The 19,074-nt window shown below is 43.3% G+C and overlaps 2 protein-coding genes across 4 annotated transcripts; both read left to right on the top strand.

The window, feature by feature from the left end:
• Window positions 1-2,130: 2,130 nt before the first annotated feature.
• Window positions 2,131-8,075, top strand: LOC120317620 (phospholipase A2 inhibitor and Ly6/PLAUR domain-containing protein-like). The gene is made up of 6 exons (XM_039364345.1): window positions 2,131-2,410; window positions 3,607-3,722; window positions 4,372-4,482; window positions 5,056-5,214; window positions 6,600-6,740; window positions 7,773-8,075. Exons 2-6 carry the CDS (start codon window positions 3,668-3,670, stop codon window positions 7,982-7,984), a joined length of 678 nt encoding a protein of 225 aa, XP_039220279.1. The 5' UTR covers window positions 2,131-2,410; window positions 3,607-3,667; the 3' UTR covers window positions 7,985-8,075.
• A 1,733-nt stretch (window positions 8,076-9,808) lies between these two features.
• On the top strand, window positions 9,809-18,750 carry LOC120317635 (phospholipase A2 inhibitor and Ly6/PLAUR domain-containing protein-like). 3 transcript variants are annotated; one of them, XM_039364367.1, is made up of 6 exons: window positions 9,809-10,007; window positions 10,367-10,500; window positions 11,838-11,954; window positions 13,655-13,804; window positions 15,710-15,850; window positions 18,489-18,750. In XM_039364367.1, the coding sequence occupies exons 2-6, from the start codon at window positions 10,452-10,454 to the stop codon at window positions 18,623-18,625; spliced, it is 594 nt and encodes a 197-aa protein (XP_039220301.1). In that variant the 5' UTR covers window positions 9,809-10,007; window positions 10,367-10,451; the 3' UTR covers window positions 18,626-18,750. The 3 variants fall into 3 exon arrangements, with proteins under 3 accessions (XP_039220301.1, XP_039220302.1, XP_039220303.1); XM_039364368.1 differs by having other exon boundaries at window positions 9,809-10,043; XM_039364369.1 differs by having other exon boundaries at window positions 9,818-9,897.
• Window positions 18,751-19,074: the final 324 nt, after the last annotated feature.

Below are 19,074 nucleotides of genomic sequence, written 5' to 3'. Positions count from 1 at the left end.
TATATAACGGAAGGAGGAAGCATGAGAGTTTATAAGGTTAATGCTGTATGGAATGAAGCTATGGCTGAATTGGATATTCTGCTACAGATGCTACGGAGTGGGGTATAGAGGTCTGCAGATGTATGCAAAAAAGGTCAATATCTTAGCTGCAATTATGCAAACCAATCCCCACTCCTTTTTTCATGCATTGCAGTTCCCATTCTGACCAACATACACAAACACACACATCCCCAGACAATCCAAGATCCTGTCATGTTTGCTGTCAAAAATGTCTTCATCCCGCTTCAGAAAAGAATATAAATTCCTCCCTGGTTGGTCACATCCTTGTAAGAAAATTCCATTGTCTGATTTTTTTTCTTCTTCTTGGAAGGAGCCAGCACATTCAAGAGTTGAACAAGGGCCATATTGGTGCAAAGAAGTCGACTTAATAATTAACCAACTAACAGGTGGGGCAGAAACAAATGGCCCCACGCAACTGAAAGTTCAAGAAGGATTCCCAGAAACGAGGGATTGGTTTACTCTTATTTGGAAAAAGTTGGATAAATTGCCATCCAGATGGCCTACTCTGTTAAGACCATTAATTTAAAAGACTCGGTTTATATAATTGGACTGGGGCTTCAGCCGTTTCTGGGTGATGATTGTGATGCATTGACTAGTTCCTTTAATGTTCCAACCTGTAAAACGGGTGTCCATCCTTGGCAACTTTAAGACTTGTGGACTTCAACTCCCAGAATTCCCCAGAAAGCCATGGTTTTTGTTGACTTTGCTTTGTCAGACGTCAGTTGGGAAGACAAATGGTGATTATTTTACCATGGGATGTTGCAACTGTCAAAAATACATGCCGGTTGCCCAGTTGGCTGGGGAATTCTGGGAGTTGAAGTCCACCTGTGTTAGAGTTACCAAGAGTGAGAAACACTGCTCTAGATAGTTTTCGCATAACCAAACTGCTTCTTTTTTAACATGTTCCTTTGGATGAAAAGAGAACTTATTCCCTGGGCATGTCCAGAGACTAAAATAAATCACAAGGGACAATCTGGATTTTTAGATGGAGATAGTCAACCTCTGATGTAATCCGAGACTAGTTTCTCAACAATGGCTATCCAGATTCCCTGGGAAGTCCCAGATGGATGGGACAGGCACAAAGAAAATAGCATTTTCCCTGTAATAGCTTTTTGTTCAGCTTTTCAGGATATTTCCCCCATATCCTGAATAGCTGAAGATGTGATTACATGGCTTGGGGAAAAGGAACTCAAGCTTACTTATAGCTAATAACAAAAATACTATAAATAAATCAATAGAAGTAATTTATTAATGCCAGGTTTCTGCCCCAGTTGCAGTTTATCTGATTTATAACTGCCTTTTATGTCATCCTTATCAGGGTGAAATTACTTCCCTAGGACTTCACAATCTTTCTGGGGCAAAGGATGAATTTTATCTACGTTCTGTTGGGGGAAAGAACTTAGAAATTGGACTGTCCAAATGAATTAATGCCTCTACATTGCAGGAGTTTAAATATATGGTTATGGAAGCAATAGACATGACAAAAGCAGCCGTAGGAAGCTCAACGAGCAGGAAGATCTGCAAAGATATGGGCGTTGCCTTCTTCAAGATGACCCCATTGCCATCTGAAAGTGGGAAAGAGCATATGAAGTCACGATGTCCTTCCTGGTGAAGTCATCAGAACTTTTCCTTCTTCAGAGATCTAATAGAACTCAAATTGCCCAAATCAAATTGCTGGGTTCACGAGACATGCAGCCCTCAAAGAAATAATATTCTGCTTATATTGTGGCCTGGTTTGTGCTGGGAAGTCTAGGACAGGGGTCTTCAAACTTGGCAACTTTAAGACTTGTGGACTTCAACTCCCAGAATTCCCCAGCCAGCCTGCTAGGATATGAGCTACGGAAGAAGGATGCAGAGATGCTTTCCCCAAACACCCATCCCTCTACTTTCCACATCACAACCCAAGGATACTTCTATAAAGCAGCAACTATTGTTCTCGGTTGGTCACCATGATCAGAAGTTTAGTTTTTCAAGCTTTTGGACTTGTGCTGGAGCCCATCCTCAAGGAACTTCTCTCTTACCAGAATGTGTGAGAGGCTTCAGCATGAGTCCAAAAGCTCAGAAGACTAAACATCTGGTCCCAGTGACAACCCAGATTGGATCCCGCAACATTATCCTGGGACACATATATTTGCCTTCATTTCTGAGAACTATTGTGTTGTTTGGAACAGTATTCTAACGATCAGAAGTGGCAAAGTCTAACCACATTTGAATGCTATTGGGAAGTAATTTGACACATTATTAGCTGGTGAATAATTTTGATAAACAAATCCATCATCAGGTCTATAAAAGGGGAAAAGAGAGGGCTTAAACTTGAATGGATCACATCTGCTGGATCTCAGGCTCATAGGTAAGTTTCGATGAATTTCTCTCTTTAAGTATAGCTGATAGGCATCCACATTCTTGTGTTATTTCACTTCTCCCCTTGTTTCTATTTTTCACACCCAAATTAGTGTTATTTCGAAAGCTGGCAAATTGTTTTGTTGCTGGATTTCTGAATGGCTAGAGATAGATTTCAAATTTTATTTGGGCGATTTCAAACCTGAACTGGCCAATGGCTAAATAAATGATAGTGTAAAGTGTATTCAACTGGATTGCGTACTTTAGCCTAACAATGGAAAATATAATATTTTCCCTTAAAGAGGCTGAGTATATTTGCCTTAGAAATCAGCAGAGAAAGACTTTGGAGAAAGAATGGGCGCAGAACTTATTTAAAATATGTGAAACTTCCCCACCCTTCTTTATTGAAAGTTCTTGAGCCTCAGTTCTCACAATTGGACTCTTTAAACCTGGAAGTTCACTTTGACATTTTACACTAACCAGCAATTATTAAGCTGCCCAGAGTCACCATGTGGCAATGGGCAGATAATAAATTTTACAAATAAATATATAACCAATCGATCATACCCAAAGGAGCTGTTTTTTCAGGAGGCAACTGGAGTTTCTTGCCTTTCTTTTGAAGATATTTTGCTTCTCATCCAAGAAGCTTCTTCAGCAATGACTAGATAGTAGGGAGTGGAGCTGAAGAAGCTTCTTGGATGAGAAGCGAAACATCTTCAAAAGAAAGACAAGGAAGTCCAGTTGCCTTCTGAAAAACAGCACCTTTGGAACAACCATGACCTGGAGGACTAAGAATCTCCATAGATCAGGGGTAGACAACCTTGGCTCTTTTATGACTGGTGGACTTCAACTCCCAGAATTCCTGAGCCAGCATGGCTCAGCTTGGAAACCTCTCCCTTTCCCCTCAGCATGGCTGGCTCAGGAATTCTGGGAGTTGAAGTCCACCAGTCATAAAAGAGCCAAGGTTGCCTACCCCTGCCATAGACAATCCATCATCCAATAACAAATTCACTTATCTTTCTTTGCCAACCAATTTTTATTCTCCAAGAGATTTTTGAAATGATGGGGCACATTTTAGAGGCCAGATTTAATTCAAGGACTACTTAGTTATCATTCCTCTCTCAAAACCAAGCCATATATAAGCTGTGTAATGTGAAGGCCTGATTTGAAGCAAATTGATGAAATATTGGTTTCTTTGTGCAACAGAAAGCATCACTGTTGGAGTTACTCCTGTGTTCAGCTCTATTTGTCCTTCCCCCAAGGAACCATGAAGGGAAATTTGATCCTCTGCCTAATTTTTATTGTCCTCCCTTATGTCCACGGTGAGTCCTTTCAACCCTGAATTTGTGCTAGGTGTGTGAATTCCTGGACAGACGGTTGCAAATGGATTATAGGCATCAAGTAAAGGCAGCCCTCAACTTACCCCATTCGTTTAGTGATCATTCAAAGTTACAAAGGCACTGAAAAACGTGACTTACATACATCCAATCCTTTTGGGTGCTTGGCAACCAGTATGCTATTTTTGACAGGTGCCGCATCCCAGGGTAAAGGGATCAACATTTGTGACCTCCCCAGCTGACTTCCAACAAACAGTCAATGGGGGGAGGAGTTGGGTTTATTTAATGACATGTAATTCGCTTAACAACGGCAGTGATTTGCTTCAGAACTGTGGCTAAAAAGGAAAACAAAATGGCTGCAATTCACTCAGCAGTGGAAACTGTAGCCCTAATGGTGGTGAGCATTACCTGTACTCCTCCTTTGTTCCTTGCAGTAGAACCAGCAGCTTATATGTAGGTAAACACCAAAAGAGGAAGAGGGAAAGAAAAATGAATGTTGGAGTTATCAGAGCTGCCCTCGGAGTGGACATTTCCAATTTCGGTGGTCCAAAGATCAAGGCCTGGTTGGGTCTACAGCAGAGAAGTGCTCATTTTTTTTTTTCCAGTAACTCACACTTTCTCTCTCTCTCCCTAGGAATGGCAAATTTAACCTGTGTTTCGTGTCCTCTTGGAAGCACTGAATGCAGAGATAATTGCACAAATATTGGGGTTGCATGTGTAACTTTGGCAGAAGTCAACACACTGGGTAAGAGTGCTGGGTCTCATCAGATGCCACGCATAGAGCCAGCTGGGTGTAATGGTTAAAGTGCTGACCTAGAAACCAGGATACGGTGAGTTCTAGTCCCTCCTTAGCATGAAAGCCACCTGGGGAACTTTGGGCCAATCAACAGGAGACTGTGAGTTCTAATCCCACCTTAGGCGTGAAAGCGGAATGGGTGACTGTGGGCCAATCACCAGCAGATGGTGAGTTCTAAACCTGCCTTAGGCATGAAAGTGGATTGGGTGACTTTGGGCCAATCACCAGCAGATGATGAGTTCTAATCCTGACTTAAGCATCACAGTCAGCTAGGGGATCTTGGGCCAATCACCCTCTTTTAGCCCACCTCACAGGATTGTTGTGGGGAAAATAGGAGGAGGAAGCAGCTGTATGTTCTGTATGTTCATCACCCTGAGTTACTTATAAAGTAATAAAATCAGGATAAAACTCAAGTAGATAAAGAATACTCAGTAGAATCTAAGGAAGCTGGAGTTGCTGGTTTACCAGAGGCAATGGAATGGATCGATTCTTCTCTACTTGCTTTTCATTCATTCTTCCCAGGTGGAAATGTCAAACCCAGTGGATCATACAAAGGATGCATTGACCAAAAGCTTTGTAGACCTTCAGCCTTCACCTTGACCACAGCTGCTGGGCGCCACATCCAAAGCAATATGGCATGTTGCTCAACAGATATGTGCAATGGAGGGTTAAGTCTAAGTGGTGGGTATTTCCTGGGTTTGGGAACCGTTTCTTTTTTTTTTTAAATTGAATTATTTTATTTAAAAGAGGAAACTATCATATAAGAATTCTATTCCTTTCTTCGGATAATCCTATTTAAAATATAAATTGGCAAGGGGGGAAAAATTCAGAGCTTCTCAAGAGACAGAAAGCAATTTTAGAAAGCTGCTGAATTAATGCTCCAAACAGACGAAACACAAACACTGACTTGCCATAGGAAAAAATAAACAACAGAAACAATAAAGATTTCTGTGCCACACACCTCCCAAGGGAATTAAAACATGAGTGGCTCAGCTGCTCATTTCTGGCTAAATATTTACCTCAGGGAAAGGGAACTCTTAAAGAAAGTGATTATTGCATGCTCATTCCTGGATTTTTCTAGATTCTTGTCCCTACAGTCTTAAATCAGAGGTACAGTATAGGATCTATTCCTAAGGACAGAGTGAACAATGAGGAATAGAGGGGCTATTATCTTCTAAATCTGCAATGCAACACTTTGTGTCCAAGTTCTAAGGAGGACAACTCTACAATGGCTCTTGACCAGAGGCTAATTAAGGGGTAGGCAACCTTGGCTCTTTTATGACTCGTGGACTTCAACTCCCAGAATTCCTGAGCCAGCATGGCTCAGCATGGCAACCTCTCCCTTTCCCCTCAGCATGGCTGGCTCAGGAATTCTGGGAGTTGAAGTCCACAAGTCATCAAAGAGCCAAGGTTACCTACCCCTAACCTAGGGGATTCTGGGAGTTGAAGTCCCAGATCAGGGGTAGGCAACCGTGGCTCTTTTATGACTCGTGGACTTCAACGGCCAGAATTCCTGAGCCAGCCTGGCTCAGCTTGGAAACCTCTCCCTTTCCCCTCAGCATGGCTGGCTCAGGAATTCTGGGAGTTGAAGTCCACGAGTCATCAAAGAGCCAAGGTTGCCTACCCCTGGGCTAATGCGTATCTGTTAGAAATTCTGCTTATGGACCAATGTCTAAACTAGGATTAAAATAAAATAGGAGAAATTTAGAATGGAACTAGCCAACCCCCACTCAAAGACAGCCTATTCAGAGTTGGATGGATAAAACAAAAAATCTTCCAAGCCAATGGAAAACTGGTTAAATACAGTAAATCTAAGGGGGAAAAGATATTTTAATAGCCAACAGTTGACTTAGTGATACAGGATGCTTATCAGTCAAAATGCTTAGGGTAGTAATGGTGCATGTATCAAAGAATTCAGGATAACATCGTGGCTATCAAAACGATCAAAATCAGAGGTGCGGTGTGATCATGGCAGTAATCCTGTGTTTTTGGCACTGTACCTCCAACAGATCCCTTGATATATCTTCTCATTTGGATACTAAGATGAAATCTATCTTGGTTTACAGTTCCCCCAGTTGGTACATTGGAAAACGGGGTGTCTTGCCCAGCCTGTGAAAGCTACAGTCAGAAAGAGTGTGAAATCAAAAGTCACATTGCCTGCATCGGAACTGAAGAGAAATGCATTACTCTCACAGGAGAATCTATTGGTATTTTTTCAGTTATTTAATCATTCATCCACCCTGTCCCCACAATATACTGGCTACAATCACACCATGATCCTATAGCTGGCTGAGGAATTCTGGAAGTTGAGGTCCACAAGTCTTAAAATTGCCAAGATTGGACAGCCCTGCCCTAAAGAATTGGAATGCAAAACAGAGTCAATTTATATGTGCTGTTCCTTAGTTCATCATGGTGAAGGAATCTTGACCTGGATATCAAGTTCCAGTTTAGAATAGAATAGAGCTGGAAGGGATCTTGGAGGTCTTCTAGTCCAGCCCCCTGTTCAAGCAGGAGAATCCATACCATCTCAGACAGGTGAATATCCAGTCTCTTCTTGAAAATCTCCAGTGATAGAGCACCCACGATTTCTGGGGAAAGCTGTTCCACTGGTTGATTGTCCTCACTGTCAGGAAGTTTCTCCTTAATTCCAGGTTGCTTCTCTCCTTGGTCAGTTTCCAACTATTGTTTCTTGTCCTTCTCTCTGGTTCTTCGGTGAATAATGTGACCCCCTCTTCTTTGTGGCAGCCCCTCAGATACTGGAACACTGCTATCATGTCTCCCTTATTTCTTCTTTTCTTTAGACTAGCCAAACACAAGTCCTGCAGCCGTTCTTCATATGTTTTAGTCTCCAGGCCTTGGATCATCTTAGTTGCTCTTCTCTGGGGAGGGAATAAGTTTCAGAAAAGATTACTCAGTCCTGAAAAAGAGGAAAGCATGAGAAAAAAAAAACACCTCAAAATAACTCTTGTCTTGATTTTGTTTGGTATGAGAAGGGGTTAAACCCTTAGGGGCCTTCAAAATTAGCCTTTGAGGAAGATGAGGTCAAGAAACAGGCACTCCTGGGAACGCTATTGATAGTTGCGGGGTGAAATAATAGACTCTATTTAGGAAGTTCAGTGTTGTTTGATTCGCACATGCAAGACAATACTCAGGAATTGAACTCGCACGCCACAGTTCCCCATGCCAAAGTGATTCCCATGTTTGCACAAATGTAGCTCGGCTTATTTCTCTTTCTGCAGCTTCTACGAATCAATCCTTCGCCATCAAGGGCTGTGCAACGAAGAATGCCTGCAGCTTGCAACAGAATGATCTTGTGCCATTTGGAGGGAAGATCTATAAATTGAGTGTGAAAGCAGCTTGCACCGACAGGGGTGTGTGGGGTGTTATTTCTTCCTCAAGCATCATTTTTTCGGCTCTTGTCGGAGTCCTCTTCGTCCAGAACCTTTCATGAAGTCATCTGGTTCCTCCTCTGTGCTTGATAAAAAGGCCGCCATCTGGATTGTCTCCGGAATTACCAATAAAATTTTCAAGTTCTTTTCATCCACGAGGTCTAATAATCTTTCAAACAAAGTGGGAGAAGGAATGAAGGCATTTATTTACAATAATACTTGGTCTCTAGAAATAATAATAATAATAATAATAATAATAATAATAATAATAATAATAATAATAATTCGCTATTAGTCAATTGCAAAAGGCGGCCTTATTAGGAACTGCTTCCATCCTGCGACGGTATCTGTAATACCATCAAACATCCACATCTGCCTATCGCAGGTCCTGGGTAAGGACTCGATAGGTAGACAAAATGCCAAATCCAGTCTGAACATCTGGCTGACTGTGCGATGATTGATAATAATAATAATAATAATAATAATAATAATAATAATAATAATAATAATTGGAAGATTATTGGAATCTTCCAATATTATTATTAATTATTATAATTAATAATTAATTACAAATAATAATAATAATAATTAATATTATTATGGGAATAATAATAATTGGAAGATCTGCAAAAAATATCATTTGCCTGGAAGCAAAAACTGGTGGGATCATAAAATAGAGAAAGTCATAGAAAATGATAAAATTAAACTGCTCTGGGACTTCAGAATTCAAACAGACAAGCACCTGCAACATAACACCCCAGATAATTGTTGATAAGAAAGACAAAAAAGTCTGGATAGTGGACGTGGCAGTACCTGGAGACAGTAGAATAGACGAGAAAGAACTGGAGACATATCCATATATAACTCTGGAGACAAACAACAAACAAGTAACATAATCATAATCATAAGATACCAATAGGAGAAGATAATAGAAAGATGAGAAGGATAATAGTAATACAGTCATACTACATGGGTAAATATCCTTAGACATAAAACAGTGCTGTGGGGATTATGTATTAATCAGAGTGATTGCACGGGGAAAAAACACTGTCTTTGTGTCTAGTTGTTTTGGCACGCAATGCCCTATAGTGGCGTCCTGAGGGGAGGAGCTGAAACAATTTATGTCAGCATATGGACTATTAGTAAAGATAACCTCTGTTACTCAGTAATCAAAAAAGCAATCATTGCACTTTCTGGAAATTACCCAGTGACAAAATATGCCAGGAATATATAAGAGTTCCTTAATCAAAAACTACATTTGAGGAAGGATCTGTGACACCCATCATTTCCTTTTAGGGGTTTGAGGTTTATCAGTTGAAAATGCTCAAATCTGCTCACTTCTCAATTTTTGAACATTCCTACTTTGACCTCATATAAATCCATCCTCGTAGATGGATTTCTAAAGGAATTAATGGTAGGCTTTCACCCATATCTCCCCCTTTCAAATTCTTCTAAGGATAAATGTTGTCTCATAATTCCTCCCAAATGACAGCTTATCTACACAAATTACACAATGAGTTCCATTTGGCACGGGTGCACCAGAGCCAAGTTGCTTATGGAACAAGATGGGATGGCCATTTTGGGTGTCAGGAAAGAAACCTGACACCTAACTCTCTGGAACCAATCAACTGCCCAAACTGTCAAAATATCTAGGTTTAAGGTTGAGGAGTTGGAATCAAAGAGGAGTGACACAGGAATCCCAAGTGGGTGTCAAATGGGTGCAACTTGGTTATGGAACTAGCTTTATGACCACCAGAAATAACTGTCAACAAAGAGTGGACAAAGAACTCTAACGTGCCCTGTGGTTGGTGGAACAAGCCACTGATGTCATAATCGTGTTAGCCAATAATATTTTTCCCCACTTCTATTTACCTTAATCTAAGAAAGACAGTGACATAAGAATTGAGAGAAATATCTTTCAGCTCCCAAATGTAAACTAGCTGCTGGAGAACATTAAACTGACAGCATGCAATGGGTATATAACTTTGGATCAGCAATGGCTTGCATGATTCCATATTGGATGCCCAAATTATTGAGAAAAGCTTGTGTAACTGACATCCCTGACCCTACTGTGTTGGCTTAGGAGTAAGTCTTAAAGAATTCAGTTGGTCTCACTTTCAGGTAAACAGGTTGAATCCTAAATATTGTGAATACAGTTGTGTTACCTGGAACTCGGGAATATTTCCTTCTGATTCAACCATTTTGAGTTTCTCTGGTCAAAAAAATCTCATGTTTTTTTTCTTTTTTGGGGAGCAGGGTGGGGTTAAGTAGGAATATGGGGAGAGCTCAGAAGGCAAACGGATACTTGATTTGAATGAATTAGAATATCCTTCAGTATGATAATGGGTCAGGCAAGTTCAGGCTGAGTTTTAGCAAGTGATGGATTTTACAAGTGGGACTTTGAATCTGCCATTTCCCCTGGCCCATTCTTGTATCCTTTCCAGGAAGCTTCCTCAGTTAGAAGAATCCAGATGTTGATGCAGTTGCCACCTCAACTCCAGCCTTCCATTCTCTCTGGTTCTAAAGAGAATGGCTGCATTGCTGACTTTTTACCTCTTTGACTTTCTGCTGGCTCTTGGTAAGTTATCAGGGACTGATTTAGACACAGAAGATACTTAGAGTTGCTTGGATTATTCTTGTCTCTTCAAGTCCTTAGCTTCTCAAGCCCTTATCTGGAGTTTTCTCCATACCTTCTCTTTTATTTCTTCTCAGACATCCTAAAGGGGAGATGTTAGGACGTGGACATTCATCTGGGATTTCAGACACCAATTAGCGATACAATTTCATTTGGGATAGGTTTAATATTTTAGTTAGTGTAATTTTTGTGGCTAAGTGACAAGTACTCTGCTGATCATACCCGTCATAGTACAGGCCAAATAACTGAAGCAAATCTTAAGCAGTAAGTCTTTCTCTTAAGCTACATGCTATGAAGGCACCACAAGATGGAAAGGCTGTATGGTAGAGAAGATGGAGGGCATTTTTAAACACTGTTTAGGGACATCACACACTTATTTTATATCACAATGTAGTGTTTGGTCACCTAGTTCATCAGTGTCTAGTTTGATGATCTGTGATTCTCCAATATCTTCAGCATTTTCCCCATCTTTCCCCATCTTGGGTTCTTATAATTGGAAGGATTGAGAACCGTCTGTATACTTATTAGGATTTTTACTGTTGATCCTACAGACTATGTCCTATAAAAACCTATCACCAGGGTGTCTCTTCTCCTTCTCCCACAAATTTCTGGCTTGTTTTAGGCTGAGGTAGAGTGTTCACTTTCAAGAATATATATTTTTTCCCAATTCTGTGCCATGCAAAGAGCAGAGGGATGAGTTTTTCTCTTTGCTTTTTTGCTGCTGATAAACATGCTTGCTTCACTGCCATTTCACGTGAAGAATGATCTGTGAAAATGGTGGTGAACCTATGGCACGGGTGCCAGAGGTGGCACTCGGCGCCCTCTCTGTGGGCACACATGCCGTTGCCCCAGTCTGCCCCCCCCACAACCCCCTCCTCACCAGCAGCCCCCCTGGAGGAGAGTCACCCCCGAGTGTGGCCCACGTGGAGCAGTGCAGCCAAGGACATGGCAGCCAGGCAGTGTAGACAAGACTCTGCCCTCACACCTCATCGCACACAGTTGATGCTGCAGGGCACGGGCAGAGTGCGTGGCCAGCATGGCGCTGCTGGGCTGCCTGGGCGATCTGCAGTGGGCCCTGGAGGCGGTGAGTGGCCCTGCAGGTAGGCGGAGTGGGGGCGGGGCAGGGGATGGAGCAGGGGTGGGGCCAGTTTTTGGGCACTTGGTCTCTAAAAGGTTCGCCATCACTGATCTATGATAAAGAAGCAGTTAGGTGACATTTGTGCTATCAAGTAAGAACCAAGAAGACAGTGGCACACGGCTTTGCTGATCTTCTCTTCCAGGGCTTGGCTTACAGTGTGAACGATGCAGCAGCAAAACCAATTCCTGCACCGGGGCCCCATATAATTGTCCAAAATCTGAAAAGGCCTGCCTGATCCTTACCACAGAGAACATCATTGGTGGGTGTCTTTGTTTTTTGAGGGGTGGAGGGGATTGGATTATTCCAATCTAAGACTACAGTAGCCTGGTTATTAAAAGGTTATGTTGGAGAAGAGGGATATGTGTATACACACACACACACACACACACACACACACACACACACATACACAAAGTAGAAGGCCTTGAAATCATATTGGCTAGAGATTACAGATGCTGTAATCCAGTGGTTCTCAACCTTTTTAATGCCGTGACCCCCAACCGGTTGTAAGTTGAGGACTACCCAACCGGTTGTAAGTTGAAGACTACCCAACCAGTCGTAAGTCGAGGACTTTCCCTGCCCGGGAGCGCCGCACATGCGTGGTGCCACCCCCTGCGCCGGCTGAGGCGTAGCTGGCAAGCGGCAGAGATGGAGCAGGCTGACCACCGGCTGGGCCACCAGCTGGCCCAGCCCAAGGGAGGTAAGGCACCCACCGGGCCCCACGCATGCCAGCAACCCTCCCTGCACCCGCCGGACTCCCACCTCCCACCCCTGGCCTTACATTTTTAGTAGTTGCTCAGCAGGGAGGGGTGGAAACTTCCAGACAGCTCACCTTCACTGCAGACAACTTGCAGCACCGTTTGCAGAATGGGACTTTTGGTGGGCTCAGCAGGGCAGAGACAGCCTGGACAATTCCTATTGGCTTTTGAAAGCCAATAGAATTAGACTCTATTCAAGAGAGTCTATTCTATTGGCTTTCAAAAGCCAATAGAATAAAAGGGAGTAGCACAGCTAAGGAAAAGGGGAAAAAATGGCAGACTGCGTTGTTTGGCGACCCCCGTGAAATGGTCGTTCAACCCCAAATGGGGTCCCGACCCACAGGTTGAGAACCGCTGCTGTAATCCAACAGATTTGGAGGATGCAGGATACAGGCTTAGAAAATATATATTTTCCAAGCCTGTATCATGTATCCTCCTAATCTGTTGGATTACAGAATCCTTAATTTCTAGCCAATATGCTCAAACACATCTGAAAACAATGGCATTCAATTGCACACCTGCAAACCAGTGGTGGGATTCAGCCAGTTTGCACCACTTCAGCAGAACCGGTAGCTAATTTTTTGTTGTCCAAGCCCAGAATGGACTTCTGGAAGTGGCATCCACACAGAGAACCGGTTGTTCACCTATTTGAATCCCACCACTGCCACAAACCAATAACAGCCTGTTTGAGTTCAAGGCCTTCTGCCTTGTATGGTGGAACCACTGTAATCCAAATCTGAAAAATAATATGAAAACCTATGGTTGCTCCCATTGAAGCCTGGAGCTGGTGGACAGTTGTGGGCTTCAATAAATCTTTATCGTCCCTTCCATCGTCCTAGATCAGGGGTAGGCAACCTCGGCTCTTTTATGACTCATGGACTTCAACTCCCAGAATTCCTGAGCCAGCTGTGCTCAGGAATTCTGGGAGTTGAAGTCCATGAGTCATAAAAGAGCCGAGGTTGCCTACCCCTGTCCTAGATTCTAGGATACAATCGTCTCCAATCTCTCTGAAAGTTCCCTTAATCTTGTGTAGAGAGTAAGGAAGGTGACTTCAGGAATGGAATTAGCATGTCTCTGTCAAGGTCCTCTTCCTTACTCTCTACTTCTTGATGTCACCGAGACCCATCTCCAACCTTCACCTTCTGATGTTACTTTATCCAGCTCTGACCCTTGTCTTGTGATTTTCCTCTTGCAACTCCAGAGAATGATCAATGGTTCTCCACCTATAAAGGCTGTGTGCCAACCAAGAACTGTCCATCTTTTTCCATGAGTTTTACGTTTCCTTCGAAGCATGAGCGAAGGACGGCCAAGTGTTGCTACCATGATTTCTGCAACAAAGGAGCTGTGAAATGTAAGTTTCCCCCCCCCAAAAACTTCTGAATTCTTATTGATGGGTGTTACTCATTAATAAGGACCCAAAAATTATGAGTGAGTCCTGCTCAGATTGGACCGAGACACTCTTCAGCACTTTTCTCCACTACTATTTCTTGTTCTGTCAAAGCAGAAGAGGGCTTCAGGGAAATTTGCATGGGTCTCCTTTGTATGTGGATAGGTAGTCCTTGACTGAGTCACCCTTCAAAGTTACAACAGCCCTGAGAAAAGTGACTTATGACCATTTCTCATGATCGTTGCAACATCCCACGGTCATGTGCTCAAAATTCAGATTTTCAATAATGGCGAATATCTGTAGCCGGGTGTAAGAACTTGTGGGTTGGCTTCCAAACATTTTGCTACCAGGCTAAATAATATCTTCAGTGGAGTTTATGGGATGTCAGTGTTCTACTGTTTATAAGGGCTTCAGATGTGGGTGTGTCAAGTGAGGGTCTTGTAATGGGTCTTGTGATGGGTCAGGTGGAAAACTTATGATGAGTCTTGTGATGGGGAGGTTACATCAGGTCAAGGTCATTGGGAGGTGAACTGCTGGTTGAGGGGGGCTTGTGTGGGTTGGTTGAAGGTCAGTGCTGCCTCTGGTTGGCTGTGCGGTGTCGTTCCGACAGATGAAACTCTTCAAAGAACTTTGAGGCATTGTTTACCTTACAGAATCTTTATTTGAGTAGCATAGCATCAGCACTAACATAATTGAAGCCAAAAACTGAGTTCCCCTCCCCTGAGCACATAGTATCAAAGCATAATTCCCTCCTCCAATTAACAGTCATAAATCACATTCTCCAATTAGTTTGAAATGCAGGCTTCCCCTCCAGTTCTCCAGCCCGCCATTTCTTATCGTCTCTTATTTCAATAACCTTGGTTCACACACTAGGTTCAGTGTTATAATGTTTAGCTAGACTCTCATGCACATCCCCCCCCTCCCCAGCATCATCTAACTCTAAAAGCAAAAGAAGAAAATGGCTGCATCTCCATCTGTTGTCAAAGCAAAAACATTCAATGTTAGCAGCATTGACATGCAGTTGATTTCGATTCTGAAGGGTGCCTACGTTGGTTGTAGGTCAATGTGTCTGTTGATGGAATTGTTTGTGGAATGCCAGGCTCTGATGAACTCGCAAGCATGGCAGGTAGTGGCGTGGCCAATGATTTTTGTGTGGCTCCAATCAAAATGGTGCTGTGTGCATGAAATGTCCATTCCCTAACAAGCTTCAGCTTTTTAGGCTCCTCAGATGAATTGCAAAGGGAAGCATGAAAGAAGACTTCCCACTGAATTCTTTCCAACTGGGAAAGTGAACAGACATGGAGGTTTCGAGCGCTGGAAAGATGTCGAAATATCTAGTGAGGGGTCCTTGGTGCTCTCAAATTTGGTTGTTTTCCTACAGATGTTTCATTACCCCAACTAGGTAAAAGCATCAGAAGAAACTGGGATATGTAGAATTGTGCAATGGTAGCTGAAAACATTTTTGATTCTGGGCATTGAGTTGATTCGTTTCTTGCTTAGAGCAGTGTTTTTCTACCTTGACAACTTTGAGATGTATGGGCTTCATTGTGCTGACTGAGGAATTCTGGGAGCTGAAGTCCACACATCTTAAAGTTACTAAGGTCGAGAAATGCTAGCTTAGACAGACGAGGAAGATCCAAGAGGCAGTAGAATTTTTAGTTGCACAAGGCTGTTATACAATTGCATATATCTGATTTAAATAAAATGAGATCTGGGTGGTGCAGATTAATGGGTGGTCTGATTTAATTCAGGACTGCATGAATGGGACTACAGCCCATTCAGATCCAATAATGGATCTCCTTGAAGTTGCTGACATAACCCTCCAACAGTTAAGTTGCTCTTACCCAACTATGTGATGGCTTCTCCTAGTGGAAGACGCAAAGAAAACACAAAATGGACTGAAGTGCCCGGGATGCTTTTCTATGAATCTGGAATGCCAAGCCACAGAGATGTTGAACTGCCATGACAAGGAGCAGAAATGTGTTTACATGGGTGTGACTGTGCAACACGGTAAGTCCTTCAGATGTGAAGAACTAGAACAGCGGTTCTCAACCTATGGGTTGTGACCCCATTTGGGGTCGATCGACCATTTCATGGGGGTCGCCAAGCAAGGCTGTCCGCCATTTTTTCCCCTTTTCCGGTGGGTGCCTTACCTCCCTTGGGCTGGGCCAGCTGGTGGCCCAGCTGGTGGTCAGCCTGCTCCATCTCTGCCGCTTGCCAGCTATGCCTCGGCCGGTGCAGGGGGAGGCACGACGCATGCGTGGTGCTCCCAGGCAGGGAAAGTCCTCGACTTACAACCGGTTGGGTAGTCCTCGACTTACGACTGGTTTAGTCCTTGACTTACATCCGGTTTAGTCCTCAACTTACGACCGGTTGGGGGTCGTGGCATTAAAAAGGTTGAGAACCACTGAACTAGAAAGAGGAGCCATTTTGGTTCATACCTTCCATGAGGCCAAATATTTTGGGAACAGGCCAAGAGAACTTTGTAATAATTTTGGACCTTGAAAGAGGAGATATCCATACATTTTTACTACAGATATTCCTCGACTTACAACAGTTCATTTAGTGTCCATTTGAAGTTATCATGACACTGAAAACAATTACTTATGACCGTTTTTCACACTTACGACTCTGGGTCACGTGATCCAAATTCAGACGCTTGGCAACTGACTCATATTTATGACAGTTGCAACGTCCCGGGGCGGAGGGTGTGTGATTCCGTTTTGCGACCTTCTGACAAGCAAAGTCAATGGGGAAACCAGATTCACTTAACAACGAGGTGGCTAACTTAACAATCACAGTGATTCACTTAACAACTGTGGCAAGAAAGGTCATAAAATGGGGCAAAACTCACTGAACAAACGTCTCACTGAGCAACATCAATTTTGGGCTTAGTTGTGGTTGTAAGTCGGGGGACTGCTTGTACTCTCTTTGGACACTTGATTTGGAAGCATATTCAAGAGACTTAAGGACCTTTTGTTGTTTTCTGATTCTGAAGTAGTTAAGAAGAGAGTTTTACTTCTGCTTAAGGTCTTCTTCTGCTGGTTTTTCTAGCTGGAATGATATATCCCTAAACTGTATGCCTCTTATTCCACTGATCAAGGAATCTGAGGTCTTGAAATGTGAGAAAGCAATGCTCCACATGATCGGGACAAATCATCAAGGCAGGCTGCTAAAAATCATTCTCACAAACTTGGAAGCTAGATACAATAATTATAAGGTGCAGAAAGGAATGATCTAGAAAAAAAAACTGTAGTGAGTCTACCACAGGGGTCCCCAAACCCCAGTCTGTGTAACCAGTACCCACATCATTTTGTTTGTTTATTCCTTGCCTTTATTGTTGTTAGCAACAACTCAAGGTGGCAAACATAACTAATATTCATTCTTCCTCCTGTTTTCCCCACAACGACAACAACCCTGTCAGATAGGGCAATTCAAGGCAGGCGGGGACTGCTTCAAAAAAATTCTTTTGTGTGCTGCCTGCATCTCGCGGATGGGACTTTGCTTCTTTGTGCGGACCAGTTGCTGGCGTGCCACAAATCGGTACTGGTCCACGGTCCAGGGTTGGGGACCCCTGATCCAGGTCATACAATTATCCCAAAGGTGCTTTTTCACAAAAATCCAGTTGCCTTGTGAAAAAGCACTTATGGGAATCTCCTTTTAGCACAAAAGCTTACCTGGTGACTTTGGGCTGAGAGAGTAACTAGCATCTCAGACAATTAAGGCTAGGCAAAGTTGGCTGTGTTATGAAAAGAGCCCCTTTTCTAAACACGCTACCTTTAGTAACAGCCCCTTTCTATTTTGCTAGATTTGCTTCCCTTGAAGGAAGTTGTAGGGCATTACTAGGATAGACAGATGGGAGGCCACATAGGCAAAAGGGCTTCTAGTCCAGCTTTTAGGCTACTCCACAGCACACAAAACGTCCTGCATTACAAAGGACACAAAACAATACCTGAGGGACAGCACTGCTGCCCAAAATACCCTTGAGGATAGCCCCGCAGCATCCAACAATGACATCATCGCTAATGTTATCCATGATTCCTGCTGCATCACCTGCCACCAAGGCCAGAAGGGTCGGGGCTGTTTAGGGAAACAAGAGTATATGTGGCATTAACAGAGAGCAAGTCCAAGAGACGTTAACGCCACCCACCTTGTGAACATCTGCAAATAGCCTAGAACAGGGGTCCCCAACCCCTGGTCTGCAGCATTCCAGAAACCAGACCGCGCAAACAAGCAAAGCCCCATCCGCGGGATGCAGGCAGCACACAAAACCACGCCCCCTCTGGTCCGCGGAAAAACCTCTCTCCACGGAACCGGTCCCTGGTGCCCAAAAGGTTGGGGACCTCTGGTTTACAGCAGAGGTCCCCCAACCCCTGGTCCGTGGACCGGCACCAGGCCGCGGCATGCCAGCAACCAGTCTGCACAAATAAGCAAAACCCCATCTGCGAGTTGCAGGCAGCACACAAAACCATGCACCCTCCAGTCCGCGGAAAAAACTCTCTCCACGGAACCGGTCCCTGTAGCCCAAAAGGTTGGGGACTTCTGGTCTACCAGGTATCAATACAGTTGTTCAAGGTCCAGGCCTCTCTCCTTGACTGTAACAGAGTCCAGATCCTCCAGTGGTGACATTTCCCCTTAATTCCTGCAGATAATGAGATCTACGTGTTTGCCAAACGGGGCTGTGGAACCAAGCAAGCTTGCAGGAATAAAGAGCGCACCTTTGGCATCCCTGGGTTGTATGCAGAAATTTGGAAGAATGTTACATGTTCTCATGCTGCCAAGTGATTGATTTAATGAGCAGGGGGCTAGTCCCTCAGATCCTTAGAAGCCGGGCAAGTAGAGCTTAATTGGACCGAGTTCTAATTACCTCGAACAATGAGTTCATTTCTTTTTTATGGCTGAATAAAATCTTGTTGTGCTTCTTTACAACAATGTTGCTGAATTATTGAATGCTTCCTCCAGGGGTGTGTGTGTGTTTCATATGCTGCCTTTTGGAACTGATCTCTAGTTCCTTTTTGCAAATTGGAAATGTCCAATACTTTTAGGGTGAAGTGCTGTACACTCCTGCAGGGCTAATGACTTTCTTTCCTGTTCTTCAAAGTTCAGACTTGCTTATATAAAATTTAATTCCTTGCCTTTCAAATGATAATTTAACACACACAATGCAGAAAGAGAAAATGAGATGGGGCAAATAATTACACAGAGATGAGTCAATTAGATACACTTACAAGCAG

The sequence above is a fragment of the Crotalus tigris genome, unplaced genomic scaffold (genome assembly GCF_016545835.1).
Source record: "Crotalus tigris isolate CLP2741 ecotype Arizona unplaced genomic scaffold, ASM1654583v1 scf7180000019753.2282721675:598951, whole genome shotgun sequence".
Taxonomy (NCBI): domain Eukaryota; kingdom Metazoa; phylum Chordata; class Lepidosauria; order Squamata; family Viperidae; genus Crotalus; species Crotalus tigris.
The sequence above is the reverse complement of the archived record's forward strand: the minus strand, read 5'-3'. Positions and strand labels throughout refer to the sequence as shown.